Below are 27,097 nucleotides of genomic sequence, written 5' to 3' on the forward strand. Positions count from 1 at the left end.
TCATCTTTTGATGGAATGCAAAAAAAAAAAAAAAAAAAAAAAAAAGGAAGGAGAAAGGAGTAAGCAAGCTGTGAGTGATAAATTAGTCAGATTTCCCTTCCAGTGCCAGCTTCTAGAAGGAGTAAAGGCAGGTATCACTATAACTGGAAGGCTTTGGGAGTGATTTGTTGCTCTTAGAGCTAAAGCTGAATTCTGTTGTTAAAAGATCAGTGTAGCTTTATTGAGAAGAAAAAAGAAGGTGGCAGAGGGTTTGAGGCCAAAAGTGCTGTGACCTAGTTACATCGGGAGAGGGATTTACCCTTAAGCTGCATCCAGGAACCAAGACTCAGGTGAAATCTGAATCAGAATTCTTTGATTTTCAGTACCACAGTCCTGAGTCAGTAATGGTGGCATTTGCTGGGCCGGATTGATTTTGAGCACACCTCTCGTGCTCTGCGCCTTCCAATAACCATGAGCTGCTCTGATGTCAGCGGGTTCACTGAAGTTTGTGGGGTCATAGTATGTCTGAACGTGCCAAGAAGTTTTCTATGCTTCTGTTTCTAAAATAACATCTCCTCTTAAGCAAGCTTTTGTTCCTTTTGGAAAAGGAGGACAGTATTGCCTCTCTTACAGAAAACGGCTTGTTTAAATCTGTCCCTGGGGTTAAGATGGGCCCTGAGCCCCACTGTGGGTCTTAAAGACGTGCTGATGGGGGGGAAGACTTTGAAGCCTTGAAGGTGGTGTGTGCTTCATTTGACAAGACACAAGCCTGACTGCTCCAAGAAGTTCATTTTCATTGTTTACAGCTTGGTTTTTTACAGGGTGCTCCACAGTCAGGAGTCCCTAGGGAGCTACGAGTCCACAGCCTGACATTTGCAGAGTTGTGGGGTGATGTAGGAAGCTGATCTCTCGCTGCATTTTTCTGAGCATCTTCTAGGCTTGTGTAACTGTGCTGCTGAAACAGACTTAAGATGCAGGTGTGTTCTTTCCATCCCTACAGCATTTAGCGAGGAACAATAACTTGATCTAATTATTCATTTTCCTTGTAAAAGTCCATTGTGATGGGATGTCTCTTGCGACCAAAAAATGAGGTCTAGAGGTGCTTAAGTATACTTTGTTTAAGAGAGTAGACATGCTCAAATAAGATGTTCAGAATTAATGGTACAGCTCTCATGATAATTTGAGTAGAGGTTTGGATGAAAAGTTAAAAATACAGGTGAAGTGAATAATAATACACAGAGATATGAAGAGCTGCTGCAATATGTCCCCTAGTTGTACTGAAAGGAAGATTAATCTCTGAATAGTCAGAATGCTTCAGTGTAATAAAGACTGAGGAAATGGAAGTGTCTGTCAAGGCTGATGTGGTGGAGCTGCAAAGCAGCTCTGGGGGTGCCGGGGCTTGGGCTGGTGTCAGTTCTGTACCCTGAACAATTTTGGTTAAACTGAGCATCTACAGCCCCAAATGTAAGCAGTTTGTGCATGTTTTCCTCGTGTTTTGCTGAGGCTTCAGGAGTGCACGCTCTCCTCTTTAACTCTCCTATTGACTGTGACTGTCAGGTAGCGTTAAGCTTTCTGTGACTGCTTTATCCAGCGATGGAGATGCTGGTGAACCTCCCCTCCTCCTTCCTGCCCACATTGACTGCAGTGGGGTCTCTGTTTGGGTTAGTGTTAAAATACAGCCACAGGAGGATAGGGTGAAGCTTGTGCTCTGGGAAGGTGCAATACCAGGTAGGTTCACCCTAAACGTTGGTGTTGGTGGCTCTAGGAGGACCCTGTGTCTGTCACAGACTGGCCGATGTTAGTGATTATCGGTAGGCGTGTGGTCACAGGCTGTGTGCCAAGGGGATGTAAAAAGAGATTAAATGAGGAGTTGCCTTGTACTTTGCTGCAGAGAAGGCCTAGCTGGGAGCGGAGCAGCCTGGTGCCTGGAGGTGTCGGAGCATAGAGCTGATCTTGAGTCGTTTTGGTCAAGCACGAACAGCGCAGCAACGCTGCAGTTTTCTTGCAAGCACTTGTCGTTGGTCGTGCCCGTACGAGTCAAGGATTTGTGGTGCCCTGACAGACCCTAACCAAAACCAGTTGCCATTAAAATCTTTATTCAGGAGGCTGTTGGAAAATGCAACACTTGGAAATTCATAATAGGCCTTGTGCGAGGGGAAGTGCTGCAGGATTGCTGCTGGGGCTGCACTTAGCCGGGTGAACGGGAGCACGTATGCAGCACGCGGGCTGGCAGCTCCCAAGGGCTCTTCTCCAGTCGCTGGCCGGGTGTGTCTCAGCTGTGCTTGGATGGGATCTGGAACTGTTGGAGGAATTAATTCCAGGTGTCTGTGAAATGCAGAGGTTTGGGATTGTACGTACTTGTGAAAGGACAGATGTGGAGGTTCAGACTGAACTCAGCCGTTTGCAAGTCACGTATCGCTCGTGCCTGACACCAGCCAGTGCTGAGTCAGAGTCCCAAGAAGGTCTCAGCGTTGCCAGTTATTAAATGTCCTCTCAGAAAAAATTTTTTCTGAATCTTAAAAGCTCAGAGTGCAACTCCGTGTCCTGAGCTAGTATTAGTGTGACCTTGGGAGTGTAACCTCCTCTCTGAGGCTCAGCTTGTTCCCTGTTAAAAGATAAACCAAACCAAGAATAGTTCGGGGGGGGCGAAGCAGCCCCAATGATGTTCCTTTGCCTTTTATGTCTTTGGGCTCACTGGAGCTGGTGTTTGACTACATCCTGAATCTGGACAGCACCAGGGCACATACGTACATTCAAGTTCATGCTTAAATCCATTATCTCAAAGTAACGCGCTTGACATAATGCGATTTCAAGTACAGTTCTTACTTTTAGTTGTGACCTTCGACTCCACACTCTCCTGCAGTCGGTTTGTATAGCATCCACACAATGAATTGTTCATTGTATTTGGGTTCTTTAAGAAGTACTGCGGTCAAATTCATGCTAATCAAATTTCAGGGTGGTTAAAATTGGATCTTCTGTCTGCAAATATCTCCTTCCACTATTCTAGTGCTTCTAACTCACTTTCTGACATTTTATTGATTTTTTTTTTTTTTTTCCCATTCTTTCTCTCCATGTGGAACCAAATTAAAGCAGGAATTGGGATTGTAAATAGATAATGATGCGTGAATGCAGATTAATCAGTGCCATCCATGTACAGTAATACTAATTGTGCCAAGGGAGGAATGGCTGAGTGAATGGTATAAATATTTAATGCCTGAATCCACTGTGAAAGACAAGAGCAAGAAAAGAAATAAAGAAAATAGTTTAGTTGAGAAAGCCACACTTCACTGCTTTTGCTCAAAAGAGGAGTTTTGATACCATTAACCTTTCTGTATTATGCAATAAAGGAATTGGAGGAGCTGCGTTTAACACGGAGGTTTCAATTTCACTCAGGAAAAAAAATGCCTTAATGCTCTAGTTTAAAAACAATATTGGAAAGGATTTGGGATAAAATCAGTTGCTTAAGAGATGGATTTTTCACAGACCATCTAAACTTGGAGACAGCATTCTGGGAGGGGGATCTGGGGGCAGGGTGAGGATTCAGAGCTGTGCTGGAAAACTGGAAGACTTGAGGGGAAGAGTGAAATTCTGCATTTCTGCTAATGCTGCAGGTGTTCGAGCAAGAGAAATGGACTCACAGCTGCCTGCTGGGACAGGGAACTGGTTAGGGGGCACGCTGAGAGTTACAGCAGAGTATCTGTGTGGTTTTGGTTTCTTGGGTGAGTTTGTCAGTTTGTTTTCCTGGAAGTTAAGATGGTCAGAAAAGTAAATAAACTAGTACTGGTACAGCAGAAGGAAGCCTTCACCTAGTGCACCAGGCCTGATTCCACAGCAGGTTAATCTGCTTGGAAACAGTGAAAAGCACCTGACATGCTGGTATTTCTTTCTAGCTCTTTTAAAACTTGACATCACATGAATTCTTGTCTTTCGTATATGTTGGGCCTCTCCTAACGTAGTCCTCTCTGCCGTGTTGGTATAACAAACACCTGGGACTTGCATCCTGATCACAAATGTATGTCAATAAACGGTTCCACTGACCTTGTTCAGCTGCAAAATGACCCAGCTGCCCCTAGAGCAGTTTGCTGGTGTTTTTCTCTTTGTTCAGAGAAGAGCTGAGATTAAACTGGTCGTTCACGTTCCAGGCTTTTTATCAGTGGGAACAGGACTGACGCTTGCTCTTCCCGTTGCTGTGGGGTGTTTACCTGTGGAGGTGGCTGTGGGGAGCCAGGAGCCTGCTGTCCTCAAAGCTCCCTGCACACGTGCTGGAGATGTAGCTTCTCATGGTGCTCTACTAAAGGGCTGCCATGTAAAAAGCTAAAATTTGTTCTCTATCCACTGTGCATAGGGTAAGCTTAAATTTCAGGAGAAGATAAGTCAGGCTTAGACATTAAGAAAAAAATATTTTTAAATCCTCACTACCAGTTTTTCTGAGGCTGTTAAATGCTCTTCAAGCAATTACAAGAGTTTCTACGTTGTCTGAGCACTAATTTCTGTGCACTGGTTGCTTGACATTGGTGTTGAAGCTACTTGAAAGTTGAGCAAATTTATTTGGTATCTTAGAGGGCCTGAACTGTTAGGCATCTTCTAACACATTCTTTCTCATGCAAAGTCTTCAGTATGGTTCAGATGGTAACTTTTGTTTTCAAGGTCCTCTCTGGGTAGAGCACAAGCCGAAGTGTCCAAAACCACGGTCCTTGTAGGAACTAGGCTGAAGGTGTGGGTGAGGTAATGTTCAGAGAAAGGCTGTTCTTGCAATTCGCAGTCACTGGGACAAGGAGACAGAGGAAGGAGCCTGTTTCTCACCCAGTGTTGCTGGCCTCAGCATCCTCTGGTCACCTCCAGACTCAAAAAGGCAAAGCTGTGGAAATGAAATTTTCAGGTCAAAGCTCAGTTCATCTCTTTCTCCAAGTGACTCCAGGATTAAAAAGATGCTTAATATAAAATGGGTACCGAATTCCCATATGTGAGTAATGATTATTGATTTTACTTAAAAAACAATTCTTGCATTGCTACTTAGTCATTCCAAAGCCTTAGATTTCAGTTAGCGTGTTGCCATGTTCAGGAAGCTGAATATTTTATCAAGTGATTCATATCTGCTTGTGATGGCAGCAAGGAAGAGGAGGACAGGGGAAATGGACAAACAGGGGCTTGAAAAGTTTTGCAAATTGTCAATAGAATTATTTAAAGAAAGAAAGAGAATCTACAGTACTGAAAAATATAGTGGCAGAGATCCAAAATAGAAGGGCTTTTATTTACATGACTCACTGGACTATTAAAATTCAGTCATTTATTGGGCTAATGGTAGGTGCTGAAAATTCAGAGCACGTAATGTAGTACAAAAGTGTGCTGGAGAATGTGGAAAGGAGTTTCAGCTTCTTTTAATTAGCTCTGTGCATTTCTAAGTCTCTGTAATGTGGCTCCTCCTTTTTCTTGAAGACAGGAAGGCAGCACTGGCTCTATAAAGAAAAATGCTGTGACCTTGGGAAGTTGGCGGTACAGACACGGCGTGCGCTGTGTCACAGCGCAATCAGCATCCTCTCCGAGAGCGTGTCGCAGCCTTTATCATCTGCCTTTTGTCTTGGGCTGCTGTCACTCTGCCCGCAGGTTTCGCAGCGCTAATTGGTGCTGCCTGGCGTTATCCCCATGCGCAGACGAGGCGGTGGTAGCTCCTGCAGGAGACTTGGGGTGTTTCTCTGGTTTTTGTGATTGCTGTTGACTCTTGCCTGCTGAGCATCCTTCCCATTTCATTTGTGATTCATCAACAGCAGCCAGGGCATTTTGCATTCAAAGACCATGCAGCTGCTTCAGTTCAACTGTGTTTATCTGTAATTAAATATTCCATTATCAATTAACCATTAATGCTTCCTAATGATTAATTTAAACCTGTGGGAGCCTTGTGGTGAAAAGCTAGTAGTTAACTGCAGGTGAGCATCATGTTTTCATGGCTCTAGCCATGTTATTGTTTTTATCCATCGCAACATTTCTGCCCCTGACCCGTGTAGTCTGGTGCTGGGCAATACACATTTCAGTGGGAAGGAACCCTTCCTCCTCCAATTGTCCACCTGCACACTCAATGCTGGCAGCTGGGGAAGATGAATTGGGAGACAGGGCTGCTCTTGTTCTGGCTATGTGAGGTGGCCTGCCCGCTGGCTGAGACCTGGGAAACAGGAGAAGGTGCAGCTTTGGGGTTAAAGCTGGTACCTTGGGCACTGAGGAAAGGGTGGTTGGGTTTTATCTCCATTAGGGACTCCCCACGTGTTGGGTTTACAACTGCCATGAGGCTGGGAGGAACGATGGCATTCACAGATTAAATATGCCTTTTTCCATTGTATAGAGATTTCCCTCCTTGGCGTATAGGTGAGGGCTCAGTGCAGGTACAGAGCCTGAACTTACATCTCTGCAAGCTAATCAAAAAGTAAGGCCTTTATTTTCCTGAACTAATTCTGTTCTATTAACTGGAATCAATTTAAAATAAAAAAAAACCCCACTCCTCCAAAAACCTTGCGTCCACATGTTGCGTGGTGCGTTTCCGTGTGCTTGTCCCAGTGATTTCATTAGGGTTCCTGACACTCAGCGAAGATGCTCTGCTGCTGGGATGTTTGGATTTAGCCTGGGCTGTGTGAAGATGGAAGCAGCTTCTTCCTCTTTGCCATGGTTGTTGGTGTGTCTTAGCAAAAATCTGAGTTGGGTGCTGACCTGGGCTCTAAACTACCTCCAAATACCACAACATGCAACCTGATGTTAACAACGAGCTGCTTAACCTCAGAAATAAAAGGGATAGGAAGAGAAAATGGGAAAAAAGGGAATTGGTTAGACTGGAGCCCTAGAGAACACAGTCTTTTTGTGTGCTGAGAGTTTGAGCAGTGGTGTATATGGAAATGAGGACCTGATAGTGATTTCTTGGCTGATTTAGTCCTTTCAAAAAGCTGTCAATGTCTTAAGCAAATGACATACGGTGCTGATGAAAATTTCCGTGCAGAAAGTTCAGGGAACCATTTTCCTTCATCCTAAATCTCCTGTATTTCTTTATAGCAGTGCAAAGTGGATGCAAAGCACTGTGGCTATGATTGATTATTTTTCTCGAGTCCTGCTTTTGCCTTTAGTAATTATTTATGCTATTGCAAATGTAGCAAGAAATGCAATCCATTAATTTTTCTAATTGATTTTCAAAATGTTAATTCACTCAGCTGTTAATTCATTCTAGCACTTCATGTGTGTGGGATCCTGGAAGTTAATAGTGGACTATTCACGTACCTAAACCAAAGTGTATGTGTAAATGGATTATTAGTGTGCAGGCCACTGAATCTACTTCTCAAAAGGATATGCATATTAACAAAAAAAGGTGGGATGGGGGGACAGGAGAGCAAAAATCTGCCTTATTCGGGCAGGTTAATTTTATTGTTCCCTAGTTTTTATATCAGGCAATTGAATTACTTGGCTCTCCACAGTTATGAAAGTAAAATTTAGGTCTGCATACCTAAAGATTATTTATGAGAAGTTTGACTATTGGTTCAGAATGAATAATAAAATAGCCTTTGGGGGAAAGAGTATTAAGTTTAAACAGGTTGTCATAACAACCAGCCATAGTAACTTTCTCAGAATTGGTTTTAGGCATCTCATGTTTGATCTCAGCCCAAAATATGTTTGTTTGAACTTAGTTATTTAAAAAAGTTTCAAATTAAATTGGTTCAGCTGTCTTTGAGTTATCCAGGGATGGCAGAATGCCATATAGAATCCATTTTTATAGCACCTTGTATTTCAAAACGCCCTGCAAAGTTGAGATGAAAATAGTCTGTAGAGAAATGATCAGGAACAATCTTAAACAATTTTATAGTGTAAAGAATGTTTTCAGTCATGCTTCATAATTATGCAGAATTCAGCCACAAGATAATACAAGGTTTAAAGTCTGTACTGTAGGTGGCAGAGATGCATTGGTTATGCAGCATAATCATCCCTGCTATTTCATTAACAAGTAGAGCAGCATTACATTGCAGTTCATCTGCCATTAATAAATACGCTGCCAAGTGCTGTCCTGGCTCCCCACTGTTTGCCTTAAAAAAGGTCAGTTCACCTTTGGAGGTGTTAGTTGAGTGAAGGACTTCTAAAATACTTTCTGGGCTATTGGTTCTGCTGTTGAAAGTGGGTAGTAATAAAATCTGAAGTATCCTTTTGAACGGAATAGAATTTTCAGGATCCTTTCACCTTCATATAAAAAAGCGTAGGTATTGGAATGCCAGTAATTTTTCAGTAAGAGACAGTCTATGATTAAAAAATTAAATGGGCTTTCATTAACAATAATAAGGTTCCATAATAGCTTTTGTCATGGTAGTGTTGTTCTCTTTACCATGGTTAATGTTACCATTATATACCTCAATTCAGGAGTGCTGTGACTTAGGCAAACATTGTTCTGGACCAAGACTTGGCATGTGACAACTCAGCTAAGAATTATGGTCTGGAGTTTAATAAAGCAAACAGCATAATAATTAAAAAAAAAAAAGTATAAAGTGGTATGAAGGGAGCAGTTGCTAAAGGACTACTAATGGGCTGTGGAGCTTCCCACTTCATGTTTGATGGCTATAATCTTCTCCAGGTTGGGATAGATCATAAATCATTGCTTCTTGCTAGCTATTTCCAGTAAAAGAAAATGGTTCTTGCAATCCCTTCTCCTCCTCAGTTAAAATAAACATACTTTTTTCTTTTTTCAAGACAGGGTTAACCAGATATGAAGACAGGAACTGAATAAGCTTGAAAGTCAAGCTCACCTTGCATACCTTAAGTATAGCGTGTCCCCTGAGATGAGTGTATGTCAGTTGTGTGGTCCAAATAAGATAGAAAAGGTGGTAGAGCTCCGAAGCTCTGTTGCCCTGAGTTGACATGTAGAGCTTCTCTAGTTCAGAGGTGTCCTGTACCCTCCACTCGTTCTTTGCGGTGCAGGAGAAGGCTGGAGCCTCTGGGCTGTCCAGCTGGACCTGTTTCATTTGCCTGGTACCACAGACATTGTGAGTGCCCAGCTCAGCCCTTTGCCTTGGAAGGAAGGAATGGAAACCTCTGTAATTGCAAGTGTGTAACCGTGGGGTGGGAAGACAAGCAAAGGAACGTGTGTGTAGAAGCAGCCGTGGGGTGTAGGGGCTGCTTTCTTTGAGCATACGGTACGTGTTCAGGATTTCCTGTATTTGTGGAGGAGGAGGATTACCTGAAAGGGCAAGTATTTGGGGTATAATTCACAATCATAATAACACTTGTCTCTTATCGGTTGGTTTCTTGCAGGTTTACTGGAATGAATTTGCCTGCCCCGGTTATCAGCAGTAAAAATTGGCTGCGGCTTCACTTCACATCAGATGGCAACCACAGGCAGAAGGGGTTCAGTGCCCAATACCAAGGTAAATGCTTGCTGCCCGGTCTCACTATCCACAGTGTGTGTTTAGCCAAACTTTTTTCTCCCCTGGGAATCTACAACTAACTTCCTGCATGATCCTTCTGTATCCTGTTAACATTACTTTTCCAGCTGGGTATCCAGGCATCGTTGTGTCAACAGCTACCATTAGCAATTGTTGGGAGTAGAAACACTTGAGAGCTGCAGGAAAATTCATTGTTAGTGGAAGTAGCTGTTCCTTTACCTGCAGCTTTGCAGGATGCGGTGTGGGATGCGGTTATACAGGGTGTCACTGGGTGAAGAGCAGTCTGCAGTCCCCCAGAGACTCTGTCTGCATTTCTTCTCTGCTCAAGTGAGACCTAACTGAGCCTGTTTGGAATGGGGTGTAAACTGTTCTGTATTTACTGGTCATCCCTAGAAGGATGGATTTCAGGATTGGGATCTTAAGATGCTGTTGAGGGAGAGGAAGCACTTTGGCACATGAGCTAAGCAGAGAAAAGATCCTGTTGTGTTCTGAGGCTTGTAGGCAACTGTGGCTAGCTGCAGTTCAGTGCATCCTGTTTGGGACCAAAGGGTCAGTGGTACAGGTGGGTTTGAGTGGATCCTTAGAAATGCTCACACTGTTCTCTCCGAGGACTTCGAAGGACTTGGTGAGTGCAGTGGCATCGCACTGCTCAGGCAGCTGGCTCTGGAGGTGGGATCAGGGAGAGGGAAAGCAAAGCAGGGAAGGAGCAGGAATGCCATCCAGGCCCTTATCCACGCTCCAGAGGTTTGAGTCAGTGTAGTTCAGCAGCTTTCCTCAAAATGAAGAAACAGGATTTTGAGGAAAAAGTACCCTAGCCCTAGAGTAACAGGAACACAGTGAAAGGGAGGGGAGTTTCCTTTGTAAATCTGCAAACTTGCCCTGTTTGTTTAGCCTTAGCAATGTTGTCATGGCCTCAACATGGCCTTTGCTTTATATATCACCATCGTTATTTAACTTTCCTTGCTTTCCTTTAACATACAAATTACTTGAAATTATAAGAAAAAAACCTTTGTTTTTTTGTGTAACAGAAATGAATGCATGCAGCTGATAGCTTTTGGTATGACATTTTCCTTTGCTGTCACGAATGCTGCTTTCTATTAAAACACCTGTCTGAATCATCCCTTTTTCTTAAATAGAAAAGTAAAGATTAATGTTATAATTTCCTCTGATTAGATAAATGTCAGGGGGTTCTAATCTAGCACACTCCTTAGAAACTGTTTTGTTAGATATAATGAACTGTGCTTTTGTGTATTGAGTGTTTAAAAGATGAACTTAAAAATGTGCTCTTGAAATGGCATTGAAGCAGGACCTCCGTCTAGCTGGCACAGGGAATCTGACACTCATTCTTCGTGCATTTGCTGTTTTTTGTGGAGTTTGTCAGGTTCTTTCCATCCGTTAGGAAAGATTTCAATACTTAAAACAAGAAACAAAGCAAAAAAGCCTTAAGAATAAAGGCAAGATTTTTGCCGTCAATGGAGTCTGTGTCCATAGAACATTAAAGATGCCAATGCAGCCTCAAAAATCCAGCATAACCCTTTGCAGAGGAACATGACCTTGTTTGAATGTAAATATTTTAATGTGGATAAGTAAATAAATACAAAATAGGATATGTAATTCCATAGAAAGTAGAGCAACTCAAACGTGTTGTTTCAGCAGTAGAGATGGAAGCAAACCCCAGGATTGTCCAAGAGAAGGAAGAGCAGGTTGGGATGCATCGAACTTTATGTCCGTTTTCTGAAGACGTGTACCTGCGTCATCTAGTAACATTCTGTGTCCTCTGAGACACTGTCTGGCTTTGCTGATAATCTATAAGAAAGTAATTTGCCTTCCAGCTTGTTTAACATTGATACTTAGTTTTAAGAGAACACCTTCTGGGTGTTCCATTTCAGCTCTTTCTAATCCATGCCCTAGTTTGGAAATCTCTTTATGAATGTAAAAGCAAGGCTAGATATAATCAGCCTGTATACACGTTTTCTTTATGTTGAATACAGTAAATTCCTTCCCTTCCAGGGAGAGTTGAAATATTTCTCCGTTTCCTTTTTCCCTTTTATGTAAGATCAATCTTGCATGCTTGCAAATGCTTTTTCCCCCCCCCCACACCCTGTAAAAGCAAATGAAAGGGACTGTAGAGAAATCGGTGCATTGATATTTTTTAATTCTCCCACTCCTGTGTTCCTTCCCAAAAAGGTGCTGTGTACTTGCAGGTGGTAAGAAAATAAGCTAGAAGTGCCTTACCCGGGAGAGGTGACAGCGCAGGGGTTGGAAGCCAGGTATCCCCTGTCTTCCCCCGTATCAGCTTAGCGATCAGGTGCTGTAAATGAGGTAATGAAAAAGCTGCTGAATTTAAAATGATGCTACACAGATCTAAATAATGCTCTGGCTGGTGCAGTCCATCTCTCCACATATTTTATTACATAAGTTAGATCCTAAATTGCTTTTTAGCTGATTGCTACCAACACATAATTGCATCTTTTATTGATCTCCCCACCCCATTCCCTTCCCCTCCTGTCCTCCAGCCTCAGGTGGAAAGATAAATGTGGGCAAGTTTCAGCCCGTAGCACAGTGCAGAATACCACCAGACCTGTCACCCTTAATAATGCTCTGATGAACTATTTATTGCACGTACTGCACCACATAAATAGCTTTTAAGGATATGTGTATATCTAGAAGTACGTATGCTTAAAGTTTGACAGATCTGTCAGTCTCCATCTCAGAGCATGTCTCTGGGCTGCAGAGGGGTTATAGCTTTTGCTGTGCAACCTGTTGAGTTTCCTGGGCAATCCCCAGAAAGAGGCAGAGACAGAAGAGTTCTGGTGCTCCTTGCAGGCTCCAGTTCCTAAAGAATCACTGCTTAGCTAGCTGAGGGAGGGCATAACTGAGGAGTTTTAAAATGGTTGCGTTTGAGGGTGTTTTTTTTCACTTCCAACAGAGTAGGAATCCCTGTAAGCAACCTGCCGTAGCATCTCAGGTGATACTAAAACACCCCAGCACAAAAGAGATTCAGACAAGTCTGTATTTAATGGCAATCCCCCAGCAAGGGGAACAGAGGTTCATGGAATAGGTTTTTGAAATGATTTTTTCCAAATAAAAAAAAATAAATGTCTCCTTAAATTCTTGTTTAGAGCAGCATGAAATGGTTTAAAAGAAACACCCCAGACTGCCTGCTTGCTGGAAAGGCTTTGTAATGTCATCTTTCAAATTTGACAGGACACTGAGTATTCCATTAGATCTATCAGATACGTGTGAGCAGCAAAACCCTCCAGAAAACAGAGAAATTTCTGTTCATCCAATTATCCTGACACAGTCCTTTGTAGTCTTGTTCCACATTCAAATTTATAAACAAAATAGATTTTTATATACCAGATTTTTGAGGGCATAGAGTAGGAGAAATGTTCTTATTTATTTTTTTAAAAAGTGAGTGATATTGTATTCTGACTTGTTCTAATCTAAATTGAGTAATTTGTAAAGCTTGACTTTCATCATTATGTCTGCATGTTGCAAACAAAATGAAGGATTAAGAGGAGAGTATATAGTGATCTCTCTTTATCAATTATTGTTGAAAGAGACACGATGCAATTAGGAGAGTACATACTTCATGGGTAATGCAGTTTAGTCTCCGTATTTTAGGATTGGTCCTTAGTAATGAATGTCTGGTTTCTGTTGCTTGTTTTCATTACTGTTTGGTGTTTTGGAGCTAGGCTCTCCATTAGTCACAAATTTGGAGTGGGGCTGTGTTGGCTGGGTTCTGGAAGGCAGGAATGAATATGGGTGAACCTTTGTTATTTAGTGTGTCCTTTTAAAAATTTGCAGTTGTGGGCAAGGCCCAGATGTGTTGGAGCTGTGGATGCTCCATACTGATTGCCTTCTGCTGGACTTTGGGATGCTGAGCAGCCCTGTGAAACCAGTGGCAGTTGCTGTAGCTCAGCAGTCGGCCTGCCCTGAGGAGAAGTGCTGACCCTCCCAGGGCTGCGTTATCCCCTCCGTGTTGTGTGTCTGTGGGGCACATGCCGGGGATTGGAAAGCTTTGCTTGTCCTTTAAGGCTGCAGGTTTACTTTATCCCACAGAAATCAACAGACCTGTGCTTTTCTGTGTGTGGCTAGGAGAAAAATTCACCGTCAAAGGTGTAAAGTAACTTACAAGGGAAGTTGAGGAGAATATAAAAATGGAAATTATTTTTATAAAGCTGCTCTCTTACTGATGGTGCCCCAAAGCACTTTACAGAGCAATGAATTGGATACTGCAAAGTCATGAGCCACATCCTGCAGTAGCTCAAATTTAGCCTTAGATACTTGGGCTTGGCTGTATTTTACGGACTGGGAGGGAAGATGGGCTGTGACTGTGAGGTTACCCCTGTACTTGCTCAGAAAGCGCCAGCGAGTGATGAACTGCAGCGTTACGGAGGGTAAGCAGGATGGGACCTCCTGGGTGCTTTATCCCAACGACAGTTTGTGTGCTGCAGCGTCAGCGAGAGGCCGGAGAGCCCCAGCCCTGGTGCTACCAGCCCTGCGTGGGGACGGAGCCCTGTGGGCAGCACCCCCAGGTCCTGCTCAGGACAGGACGGGGCGGCTGCGGGAGCGGGGCAGCCTCTGCAGGCAGAGGGGATTTAGTGCTGGAGGAGCACTTGGGTGGGTGCAGCCAGGCTGATGGCTGCTCCTGCTGCTCTGAACACAGGGGTGCCAGGGCCGGTGGCTTCGCCAGGACGTCGTGGTTGATGTGAACCCCTCTGTTACACCGCAGAAAGGTGCTGGAGTGCTGTAAGAAGGACCCTGTCAACTCTTCCCACTCCCTGTCTAGTATCTTGCTGCGAGGTGTTTGTCTCCTGCTGCCCTGAGCTGCAGCACAGCTGAAATGGTCCTTGGGCACAAGTGAGGGACATGGGAGGCAGCCCCGTCATCCCGGGGCTTTAGCACAGCCTTTCATTTCTCATTTGTGTTTTCAAGCTGTCACTATGCTCATAGAGGCATTGAGGCAGAAATATGTTCCAGACTTCCCCCAAAATGTTAGCTTTGGTAGCCCCATGTCCTTGCTTCAGTCCCTTGATAGTGCGTTTGTTAAAAACCGTGAGGTCAGGCCACAAATAGCCCAGAGTTATAGCATGACCTGGAGGAATATGTGGCTCTTTGGGGTGTTCTGAGACCTGCTGCTTTTCTCCTTGTGCATATGCAGGTGGAGTTACAGTAAAAAAGAAACAAATGTGTGTTACATTTGCTTTGAAAATGACATACTGTTAATTATTTTTTCCCCTCTAAAAAAAAAAAAAGATAAAAAAACTCTCAACAGATTAAAGTAGTACTAGTAAGAAAGATGTGAACAACATAAGCTTTTCTTTATGAATTTTTTTTAAGCTAATGTGGACCTCAGTTTGAAGTTACAACTTCTTTGTTTAAAGAGAAAGCAAAAAGCTGTAACCAAACGATGAACAAAAAGCTCCAAGGTAGCATCTAGCTCAGAAAAGCACTACCTTAGGTAAGCTTCAAGGAATAATGCTTGACATCTCCCGTCTGAAGCTCCTGCAAACAGATGTTATAAACAGAATTTTTTTTTAAGCCAAAAAAGCATGATTAAAAAAACCTTGTTATATTGGTAATTTTTCTTGACAACTTTGTCTTAGAAATGTGCTAATTTAGGGATGAAAGTATGACAAGACAAAGAACAAGAAAAGAACAGTTTGAAGTGGAAGATGGACTGGTTTTCTCCATAGATAAGGACTGGCTCATCAAAAAGGATCCTATAAAGAGATTTGGACATCATGCTTTCTGCTGTGAACTTGTTCTTTAACCACATTAACTTGAAATATGCCAGTAAAAATTCTGCTGTGTGTTGGTCAAAAATGTCTGTCTGTGCTGCAGGAAGCCGTTGTCTCTCTGTAGTGGTATCCAGATGGTTTTGACAGTGTGAGTTTTGTGCAGAACTCTTGTGTGGAGAGAGCCTCAGTAGCAGCCAAGTCCAGATAATAAAACAAATAGCTGCTCGGTTACGTGGGGGATTCTCATACTGCGAGGAAGGGTGGGACTCTCTTGGGGATGGATGGATGGATGGATGGATGGATGGATGGATGGATGGATGGATGGATGGATATCTTGTTGCTGCCCTCACATGTTTTCTCATCTTCTGGATGAGGTTTAGAGCAGGGAGGTGAATGGTCACAAGGGGACCTCTGGTAGAGTCACCATGCGGATTTTGTAATTGATGTGCCAGGGGCTATTAGTAGTGGGTCTTCTCTTTATCAATAATGTGGCTTTAATATGGCCCTTTTTTCTTCTCTTTTACTGCCTTTTTGAGTCTACTATTTACGCAGATCACGTATACAGTTTTTGGGTTACGGGGTGTTTGTTTGAGTGCTGTATCCCCATAGAAGCAGAGAAAGGCTTTGCCATATAATGTATTCATGGAGTAACTGCATCAGTAAAACTGAAACTAACTCAGCATTTTACTCTCAGGATTCCTGAAGTTTCTGAGAGCTTTCCTTTGGCTCTTCCATTTTTAGTATGTTAAGCAAAATGACATGGTTACAGAGGGATGACTTGAGCCCCATTTTTATGTTCAAATTGGGTCAGCCTGGCTCAGATCCCCAAAGGCACTAGTCCAGACCTGACGTGGTAAATGAAAAGGTTTTGAGGGGTTGGGATGAGTTGTCTGAGCTGTAAGGGAAAGATGCAGGGTATCCTGCAGCGTGGGTGCTGTACAACTGTTGCTTCATTTTCTTTTTAAGTTATCGCTAATGTTTAGCTAAATCTTTTCCTTGTCTTTGCTTTGTTTTAAATCTGTCTCTGTAGTCAAAAAGCAAATTGAACTGAAGTCCAGAGGGGTGAAGCTAATGCCCAGCAAGGACAATAACCAGAAGACATCAGTGTGTAAGTTTTTTGGCTCCTCTTTATGCTGTCTTTGTATAATGATCTCCTTGAACATTTCATCTGACTTTCCAGTAATCTCTAAAACTTTGTCACTCTTAAAAATTTTAATGCTTTTCCCTCTCTTCCCCTCTGCATTACTGCATCACTTCCTCCCAGTGCTCTATTCACAAGCATATACTAACTTGTTAAAGTGGGAATGGAGGGGATTGGTGTGTGTGCATTTAATATATACTGTATGCTTCCTGCTCGATGACAGACTGGGCTTCATGACTTCTGTCGACTTCCAGTGTGGAGTGTCAAACTGCAAACCATTTTGAAAACTGAATTAATGTTACTATTGTAAAATTAGGAGTAGGGATAAGGAACCGCACCAAAAAAGACCTTTAGAAAATCTACAGAGGCAATAGCAGTCTTTCTCTTTTTCTCTTTGCATTTTCTTTAACTGTCCCTGCAGAACAATCATACCACTGCTGTGCAAGAGCTCATAATAGTGATTTTTATGGTGTCCCTATTAGATACTCACTTTCAGTGTATTTAGCAGTTGATATGTTAGAGCTGTGCTCAGAATGTCACTTTGTCACTGCTGTGTTTTCCTCTTGCAGGAAGTGAATCCATTAGGTCCATTCATCTTTATATCAGGTTCTTTGCAAATCAGAAGCAAGACTCAGAGTTTCTTTATGTATATGACTCTGGACAGACCACTGGGGTCTTAAGGGAACTCTAAACAGGAGGGATCTGAATTAACTCGCGTTTATATTTTGTATGATTTCAAATAGGAGCAGAATGTAGTATTTTTTAAAATAGTTTTTAGAGGAGAGGATATAATTGCTCATTTTGTTGCATAGTCCATTACACCCATCAAAGAGGTACCGTTTGGATGTTTCACTCATTTGAATTTTGAATGCAAAATTCAGTTAAGAAAAATGGATGAACAATTTAAAATGTCACTTGCTGTCTGTCTGAAATGAAAATGGCTCACTTCTAGGCCCACATGAGAGTGCTTATAGTCTCCAGGTTTTGAGGAGCAAGGTCCAATAAGGTAACTAAATAGCAGGATGTAAATTGCCCGAAATCTCCAGAGCAGAAAATGGTGGGATGTTTTTTAGAGGAAATTAATTCAATTTTAAGAAAAACCCTGCATGCAAGATGTTCCTGGCTGTCTGATATATTCTTGCCAAGAAGAATTTAATTGTAATAAACATTTCAGTTCACTTAACTGAGAATGAAATGCTGTTGGAAAATACCACTAGCTTTGATTGTGTGGGCGCTGGAGACAAAAGGGTGTGTTTGGAGTGGGATATCTGCTGTCTTGGATGTTGGGAATGTGGGGAAGGGAGCCTTCGCTGCGTGAGAACTCTTAGCCTGGTTTGGAGCCGTTAGTTTACTGTATGTAAGTATTCTGGTACTGAGAATATAGAGGATTCCCATTTCTGCTTCCTGGCAATGCTAGGCTGCTTCCCCGTAGCAGTTGTGACTGTGGCTCGTGACTCTGGCCAGCACTGTCCCTGCGGGGGGCTCTGGGGAAAGGTGCTGAAGGCCGAGTGAGAGACAGCAACAGAACTTCCCTTGCCAGTGGATCCTGCTCTGTCCCAGTCGTGCTCCACTTCTGAGGATAAAATTGTAGGAAGTTCTGGTTGCCTCTGCCCTGTTTATCCCCACCCAGTGGAGAGCAGGCTCCAAAGCTGTCAATTCAGCATCTTGTGTAGTGCTAATCTTGCATATTTGATAAGGCAAAACAGAGCATAGGAAGGCAGCTTAGCCTGAGAGCTATTAAGCTGTAATAATATACACAGTGATAGCACCGTGGCCCAAATTCCTGTCTGTTACCAGCGCGGTGCTTGCCACAACCCTTGTGCCTTCAGCTCCTTCCGCGTGCGCTGCTCTCAGCAAGGTCTGGATTGTAAACCCAGATTAACCTCTATCTCGCGCAGCCTTCTGCTGTCACACTTCTGTTACAGTAAATTTTCAGCTTCAGAAATGCTGATTCCGGAGAAGATGTCTCCAGAAAATGGTTCATTTTCAGAAAATGGAACCCAGAATGTTATCTTCTTTTTTCCCCTTGCTTTTTGATTTGCATGGCTAGCCATGCCCCTTCGTCTCTCAAACTTTCATGAGCTTACGAGTCTGCATATGCATCAGAGATAATTATACAGGTGGGACAGGCTGATTAAAGATCTGTGAAGTTTGCTAGTTTTGCTCTTATTTCATCTGGCATGAATATCAGGAATTTAGAAATCTCTGTGTCTCTGGGTAATAGCTAGAGCTTTATTTTCAAAGACTTTCTTACCAGCAATGTTTTCTAGTGCTCTTTGCACCTGTCCTGAAATTCTCCCTTGAAGGATCTGTGGCCACATAAGGCAGCTTGCAGCTGCATGCTTAACACCCTGCAGGTCTTTTGGAGGATTTGGGGTTTGCTGGATGGACGCTGTGGTTAGCTGCCAGATCCTACCTGGCCAGATTAAAGCCTGTGTGTTTCATGTGTCTGAATGGAGGCAAAATGTAGTCACATAACAGCTGTTGGTACTATTGCAGAAAAAGAATATATAAAAATATGGAATTTTGGGGGGGAGGTGCTAATTGTGTTTGGTTGCAGTCAAACGTGTTTATTTGAAATTGAAATTAAGTGCTGTTCAATATCCCCAAAATTTTTTGGGCATCTTGCTTTAATCATTTTTAGAGGGAAAATAATGCAGCTCTGGAGAATAAGATATAAGAAATAGTTTTAAATTTTAGATTGTGTTTAGGAGATTATTTCTTTTACTGCATGCATTATGTAAATATGTATATTCCAGGTCACACAGTGGGAAAAACATGGTACTTTGCTTTAACAAAACATCATCAAGGTTGCTTTTCTGACGTTTGAGTGAGGCATACCTGAAAATGCACTGCTGGCTATTATTATTGGAAGGGATTGTATGAAGTAGTGCAAGTTCTGCGTGTATTCAGATTTGTCAAAACCTAGTCTAAACATACAAATGCAAAGTCATTTTGGAGGTGTTGACCAGTTTTAGATGTCAGCTAAGTGTATGGAAGCTTCTAGATGCTCAACATTGCAGCAAGCCTGCTCTCTGCATCAGACGTTGAGGTACGAATGCTGGTACGTGGGTCCCTGCTGTCCTGCAGCAGCACAAAGGGAGTACTGAGAGGCAGAGGAGCCAGCCTTGGGTGTGTAGCACTAGGCAACGCAGCTTTGAGAGAAGCTGTTTGCTTTGAGTAGGGCGTGCTGCAAACACGGTCTTTGCAAATGGTCTTTAAAATCTGAAAGTCTCTAAATGTTTTTGAACTCGCATACTTCTGAACTATTCTGAGATAGCAACAAGATGTGAAATATGGGTTCAGAATTCCCCCAAGTAAAAGATCTCCAGCTGGAAGTAGTCATCTTCAGTGTTAGGGCCTCACAGCCCAAGTCTGAACCCTTTTCACACTTGCATATTGCTAGACACGTGAGTATTTAATGTCTGGATCAGTATCATGAGGTTCTGGAAGTGCTTAATGTTTGGTTGCTGGGTGCTGAAGGACCTTCCTGGATCGGAAAGGCAGCAAGCACTTCCTTGGGGCAAGCACCCCTATCACTAGGTCAGCTCTTCTGCTTGTAGGACTGAATTTTGTAACCTGTTGACTTGACCAGATGGAGTAACTGCAAGCCTTAATGTGATCATAAAGATTAACCTTTTTAAAACAACTAATTACTGCTGCAATCCTTCCCTCCCCACCCCTCATACCAGTAGAAAACCTCACTTGCTTTCACTGTATTTCTCGTGCTGAGAAATGTTGAATCTTTGTAAAACATTTTTAGATGCTGCTTTATTTTGGAGTTCATATTTTACATTCCTAAATTCAATAAAAAATTGTCCCTTGGGAATCTGTCAGTGAACTTTCGTTAATAGCATGGGGAGATAGAGAACTAAAGAAGGTTCTCAGTTCTTTTAAAAGATGAAGTAAATTACTCCAGCAAACAAAGCCATCGTAACTGGCTGCTATTGCATACATGATGAGAAGGAAGTTGAAAAAAATCAGAATAAGGGGGTGGAAAACTAGTTCCATAGTTTGGGGGAGAGAATCCTTGAGCCTGTAATGTACAAATTGAACAGTTCATCGCAGTTTTTGAGATCTATTGTTTTCCTAGTAACCTTGAAGAATTCATTTTGGAGTGCTACAGCCCAGGCATAGATCAGTCAAACCTTCAGGAAGATGAACACAGCACTGACAGCAAGCTCTCAGCATAACAAATACAGTTTATAACCTTCGGTTTAGTTATGTTCATGTGTGTGTTTAAAACAAAAGATAGAAAAACAAAAGGTTCTGGAAGTGACCACCTGATCCATCATCTCCTTTTCTTTTGCTCTCCCTTACATTTACAAGTAAAATGTCCCAACTATCATGATGTGGAGATCTCTTTCCTTTCCCACTTGCTCTGTTTTATCTTACCTGTTCTCTGGTTTATCTGTGCGTGTTCTGTAGCTATTAATGAAATGCTAACTAACAGGAGAACAACTGGTTTTAGTCTTCAGAAAAGCAATTGATAACTGACAACCTGCCCTCTGGTGTCTGTGGGTTTTGCTGTCATCTGTAACCTTGCTTCCTCCCAAAGCTGTGATTGGAGGCATCGAGGTTCACTGTCATCTGATATGGGACATAATAAATGGATGTGATACCAGTGCAGAGTGTCTAACATGGGCATAGAAGATGTTGTCTGTGTAGTCTTTTGACCATGGGAGAAAGCATCTGATGAGGAGAGGCAATCTGGTAATGTGCTCTGCAAGGAAGAGCATACGAGTGTTTGAATGCAGACATGTCTGCAGAAGCTGTGTTTGTGCCTGTGCACATTAAAGGCAGATCTCATTTAGTGTGCTTTCACCCTGCAGAAGGTATAGAAGCAAGATAAGAAATCTTAGCACTTTCCTTAAGTACCATATGGACTTATGACATACAACCCTAGTTTGTACAGTCTATCCTAAGTGTTAATTTTACTTTGGAGATATCTGTATGTACAGTCAGCGTGTTTGCGTAGGTCGGTAGTGATTTAAGAAACCCTAAGGAAGTCGGTGTCACCTGTGTACTCTGTTCAGCCAACCGTTCATTTCTCAGAAGCAACATCTCATTTCAGGCACTAGCAGAAGGGCTCTTGGAAGCTGGTGATTTCATTTGCAGAAGGATCACCAAATTATTTTGCATCTCCAAGACCTGATGGAGATACCCAGTCCTGGAGAAGGGTTTTGTCATGGCTTCTTCAGTTATTGGGGCACTGCTGTGAAAATAGCAGGGCTGCTCTGGACAGGGGCCCCTGTCCTTCTGACTCTGTACATTCAGGATCATCAGAAACTGTGAAAGGTGGCAGCAAAGCTTTGTAGCTACAAAACACAGTGATCAAAAGACACCGTGTGCCGCTTTCATGCTTCTGTCTCTTGCTGGTGTCTCTGTCCACGTGGCTGAGCTTAACGTGAGGTTATGAATATGCAGAAGAGGGAGAACAATCCCTCAGGAGCCTGCCTTCCCATAAAGCTGTGTGTCTATTGCTCTTGTGCCCTCAAAGGCATGGAGGAGACTCTGCAGAGCACCAGAGCATCGTGCCAAAATGCCGAGTCCGGTGCAGCGGCAGGGAGAGCCCCAAGCCCGTCCCTGGGGGTCCCGCAGGTGGCAGCCCAGGTCCTTGGCTCTGGTGGGATGGGAAGGGAGCCCAGAGGAGATGAAGGCCCTTTCAAAATTGAAGGGTCTGAGATGAGACGTTCGTGCCTAGAGCCAAGGAAGAGGTCAGAAGCTGTGAAGTTTTCAGCAGTTAGGTGTAGATGCTGGGGTGAAAGCCCCGTACCAGCGGGAGAGGAAGAAGGATCCTTCCATCCTTTTAGGAGCAGTGTTACATCCCAGCTATAGTGCCTGACTATGCAAGGTGTAATCACTCAGTGAATAATTACCATATTTGGTTGTCTTGCCTTTTTGTGTGTTCATGCTGTGCAGTCTGTGTTTATGTAGGTACTCCATGTGCTTATCTTCCCATGTAAATATTTACCTGCGCGCACCTCCATACCTCCACCATGCTCAGTGCCACGCCGATCGCACATTGTTGAGCCAACGTGTCTGTTGTGAGAAACATGCTTTTATCACTGCACCGTCATCCATTTGGCAGTGGTCTTTGGGGCACTGTGCTAACGTAGTATGTTCTGAAGTATAATTGAGATTTTTTTTTTTCCTTTAGTGATAGGCAGAGGTAGAATGGAAACATGCTCGCTTAAGATTCATGCTTCACTGCTTCGGCATCATTGCCAAGAAATGTAGTGTTTTCTTTGCGTCCTGCCCTTAGTGATACAAGAAAACTGAGTCACATAAACTTCTACAGCTCTGTGACAAAATCACCCCTTTGTCCCCTATTACTGTGCATTTTGGAAGTTGCTGGAATTCAAAATTGAAATCACTATATTGCCAGGTCTCATCTCATCCTTGTCAGGAGCCACCCAGGTTATATTCGCCCCGAGTCAATGCTTGAATGTTTGTTTGTGCCATTTGACAGGCTGGAAAGGGAAGGTGGAAATGGGGAGATAAAGAATGAAGTTTGAAGGTGTTTATTCAGTGCTGATCATCACTTCATAGATTTCATGTTTGTTGGCAGTTACATTAAGGTTGCTCCATAAAATTCTTCATATTCAAACTAAATTACTTGCTTTAAATGCTAGACTTGCATTTCCCTTTCCTTTCTCCCCTTTGTTCTGTGCTTGGTTTTTTCCCTGGTATCATACACCTTTTCATTGAGTTGTTTTCTTTCCCTGGCACCACGCAGATGGGTTTGGAGGGGCGGTAGGCTGTCACCTTGTTGTGTCACAGGTGGCCATTTTAATCACAGGCTTCGGAAATGGGCTGTTTAATTGGTGTAATTTTGCAGAATGAAAAAACTCTTTTCAGAGGTGCTTCTGTAGTGGAACGGAGGGAAAATTGCGTCCCTAGCTGGCATTTCCTAGAAAACACTTTGGTGTATAAACTGAGCTGAAATGATTCCAGTTACATTTGTTTCCAAAGCTGTTTTTTTCTAAACAAAATGGAACACGTTCAGGTTTTCAAGCTACCAATTGCCATTTTTCTCTCCACATCCACCAAGACAGTTGATGAAAGAATGTTTCTTTTGCTATTCTGTCTCTGTATGTGCTGTTTTTGCTTTGTAGTAACTCAGGTTGGTGTGTCCCAGGGACATAATATGTGTCCAGACCCTGGGATTCCAGAGAGAGGCAAAAGAATAGGCAACGATTTTAGGTAAGAACCTTTTACGTGTGTGTTTTTGCATGCTGCAAAGCTACTGTCTATAACCATTGTGTGTGCTCCTTGGCATTATGTAGTCTGTTTTTAGAGACCATCTGCACACCTCTAAATGTGTTATCTCTGAAAAGCTTCTGAGACTAATGATGTAGAAGAACAAGTGTGTATAAATGTGCACGTCTCGTCTGTTTGGGAGACCGTGTCCCAGATGAGGATCTGTAATGATCTCTCTTTCAGAGTATTTCTCTCTTCATAATATGGGCGTTTAGCCAGGCTTGTGTAATCAATGTTTGTTGTCATTCCCCCCTCCAGTTAAGCGCAGAAAGCACCATCTTAAACAGCAAAAAAATTGCTTCTCAAATTAGCTTAAGTCACAGCACAGCCCTGCCCCTACTGAATTTGAGGTGACTTCCCAAAGCACTGGTACAGTTCCTTGTCAATAAGTATATGTGGTGCTAGATAATTGTTTTTGTATAAAGTTTAAAACAATGCTGTTACTCCCTTGTAGTTGCTAGCGCTCATTTAAAACGTGCAGGAATGAATCAGCCTGCTGTTAGCAATGGTGAATCAATATTTAATCTTATTTTGCTGTCGATGGCTGTTTTGTTCATTAAAAGTGTCTTTCAGTTTAACCTGAGTCTATCAAGTTTTCCTGAAATCCAGAAAATGGATTGGAGGGGTGAGGGTGAAGGGAGGGGAGCTCCCAATGGTCCCTAACTGCCATAGGATAAATTCTCAGCTGCTGTAAACAGCGTTGTGTCGCTTCGGTGAACAAGGCAGCATTGGCTTAAACCAGCACAAGATCTGAATCCACACAGAACAGTTCGGGTTGGAAGGGACCTTAAAGAACTAGTGCAACCCCCCCGGCCATGGGCAGGGACATTTTTCACTTGATCAGGTTGCTCAAAGCCCCGTCCAGCCTGGCGTTGAACCCTTCCAATGATGCAGCATCCAGAAGTTCTCTGGGCAACCTGCTTCAGTGTCTCATTACCCTCAGTGTAAAGACTTTCTTCCTTATGTCCAATCTAAATCTACCCTCTTTCAGTTTAGAACCGTTGCCCCTTGTCCTGTCACCACAGCCCTGGTAAAAAGCCTCTCTCCATCTTTCTTATAAGCGCCCTTTAAGTATTGAAAGGCCACAATAAGGCCTCCCCAGAGCCTTTTCTTCTCCAGGCTGAAGAACCAAAGCGATAGAATAAAGAACAAATCTTTCAGTAGTAGATAAAGAATTTTTTTTTCTTTATAAGAATGCTGAGCGTGTCATCCCTTGGGGCTGAGTCTGTGCTCCCGCACTGAATAAAATTCCCACTGAAGTTGCATTGAAAGACTCAAATCTGTTCTTGGACTATCACCACCTCAGGCAAACAGCACCCAGCACAAGCAAACGCATGAGGCAAGAGCTTGCCCCTCATTCATTTCTGCTGTTGCCTGGAGGGCCAGTGAACTCTCTCTGTTCGCAATTTGGAGAATCACTGGGATAGTAAAAAGTAAGTGACAAACCTGTTGCTGCAGAAGTGTCTCAGTTGCTAACCTCACCCTTTGTTCTGTCTGCCAGGTTAGGCTCCAGCATCCAGTTCACCTGTAACGAGGGCTATGACTTACAAGGGTCCAAAAGCATCACCTGTAAGAGAGTGAGTGACATAATTGTTGCATGGAGTGACCACAGACCAGTGTGCAGAGGTGAGACGACAAAAAAATTTTACTGAGTTCTGAGGGCTAATGAGAGAACCCATCTCCCTAAGGTCCCCTTCGTGCTCACCCACGCTGTCCTCTAGTTTGTCATCGCTCGGCCAGGATCCCTCGGCTGGTTCCCGGCCTCTGCCCGCTGCAGGGCCCACGGCACCGCTCTGCTTTCCACACCCGGCCCCGGGCGGGGGCACGGCTGGACGAGCCCCCTCGCGATGCTCACAGCTGCTGGGGACCGCTTGTGCTCTTGGAAATGGGCCTTGGGTCGTGCCAGCTTCCTGGTCAGAAGGCAAGAGGATCATTATTGTTTCCTAATGGTCTGTCTTGTTTTCTGGCTGAGCATGGGTGTGTAAATGAGTTCAAATTTTCAGTCTTTTCAGCACAAGCCTGAGAAAAAAACCTTTCCTTAGTTCTCATGCAATTTTTTGATTGCAGAAATTCAGGTTTTAAGAAAAGCACCTGTTCCTGTGCATAATGGAACTAATAAAGCTATTGCTGTAAACTATGGAGCTTTATATTCTGTACCATATTGATTATATTTGTGTCCTTCATACCTCTGTACTACATCCTCACCTCTTTCTGTCCCTTTCTGATGTCTCAACCCATAAAAAGAAATACCTGGAATAAAGAAGGATTGGGGGGAAAAAGGTAAAAGCCTGAAACAAAATCTGGAAAAGCTAAGATGGAGGGAGATTCTTTTAAATGGAACTTGCTGCTAGTAGGCAGCAATGGGGGATTACTTGGGCTGTGGTTCCTCACTAGCATCATCCCGATTATCCTGTGGCCCAGCCGTGAACCATCAGTGAATGGAGTTTTCTTTCAGCGGAAAAAACACTAATGCCCATTTTGCCCTTGGCTATTTTGTTTTCATTCCCTCTCTCTCTAAAAAGTCACACGCATAAATGTGATATTTGTAATGCTAATAATGAACAACTTGTAATATTTTTAATTAAATCCCTCTAAAGCTCTTAAAGTAATAAATTGGTATTTTTTTCATTTCTTTTTTCTATAATTTCATCTGCAGGTTTTTTCAAGGCTTTGGAATCCCATCTAATTCTTGAAACAAGCCTAGAATAAATTGAATCAGTGTAAGAGGATATTTGGCATAAATATGTGACACTATAAAGGAAATTTATGGTGTCCTCTTGCAAGAGATAAGAAAGGATTTGCCTGCATCATTACGATTCTATGAATCAACTTAATTTTTTTTAACAGCTAACTTCTGAGGTTTTTTTCTTTTTAAAAAGTTTTCTGTTTGCTTTTCAGCTTTATACCACTTTTTTTCTGTTTGTTCCATTTTGTTACTGGGTATTGACTTTCTCTCAGATTGCAGAAATCGGGGTGCCCGGTGAGCCAGTTTTTAACCCCTGGGACTGTCACAGTCTCTAATACCCAGTGGTCAGACCTCTTGCCACTGTTGGGAGACTGTTTTTCAGCTTCTCCATCTACAGAAGATTCCCTCTGGGTCCTGGGGAGACTTACTTAACCCCTTTGTGCTCCTGTTGCCCACTTTTAAAGTGGAAATAATGGGATTTACCTTTTTTCTGTAAGGTAGGATGAGACGTGTAACAGACTCTGGGATGGGGTCACATAGGAGGGGCCAGGAGGAATGTGGTTTAAGCATCATGGATCAGTGCCCTCAGCCCCTTTCTGAGCTGCCTCTCTGCGTTCCTCATGTTCTCTCGTGACCACCTGTGTAGTCAGTTTGGCCAGAAGATCATTTTCCATCCTTTACTGCTGTTTGGAGGGGAAGAAAAGCTTTGCAACTGCCACATGTGCAAATTTGAGATAAAATAATTTTGAGGATTCATCACAACAGCCAGCAGAGGCAGTTACAAAACCAGGGTGCTGTTCTTCACATTTTCTAGTTAAATATTACAACACTGGCCAAAATTTCCCTGTTTAAGCACTTTCCAGCTTCTACTTTACCTAAGATA

General features: G+C 43.0%; 1 protein-coding gene across 1 annotated transcript in view; it reads left to right on the top strand.

Annotated features, from left to right (window-relative positions):
* Window positions 1-27,097, top strand: part of CSMD2 (CUB and Sushi multiple domains 2) — a 305,966-nt gene that overhangs the window by 124,935 nt on the left and 153,934 nt on the right. The window contains 4 exon segments of the mRNA XM_074850802.1: window positions 9,247-9,359; window positions 16,155-16,232; window positions 23,384-23,471; window positions 25,030-25,154. Of these exon segments, the coding sequence (XP_074706903.1) occupies window positions 9,247-9,359; window positions 16,155-16,232; window positions 23,384-23,471; window positions 25,030-25,154 (404 nt within the window).

Source organism: Strix aluco, chromosome 26, assembly GCF_031877795.1.
Source record: "Strix aluco isolate bStrAlu1 chromosome 26, bStrAlu1.hap1, whole genome shotgun sequence".
Lineage (NCBI taxonomy): Eukaryota > Metazoa > Chordata > Aves > Strigiformes > Strigidae > Strix > Strix aluco.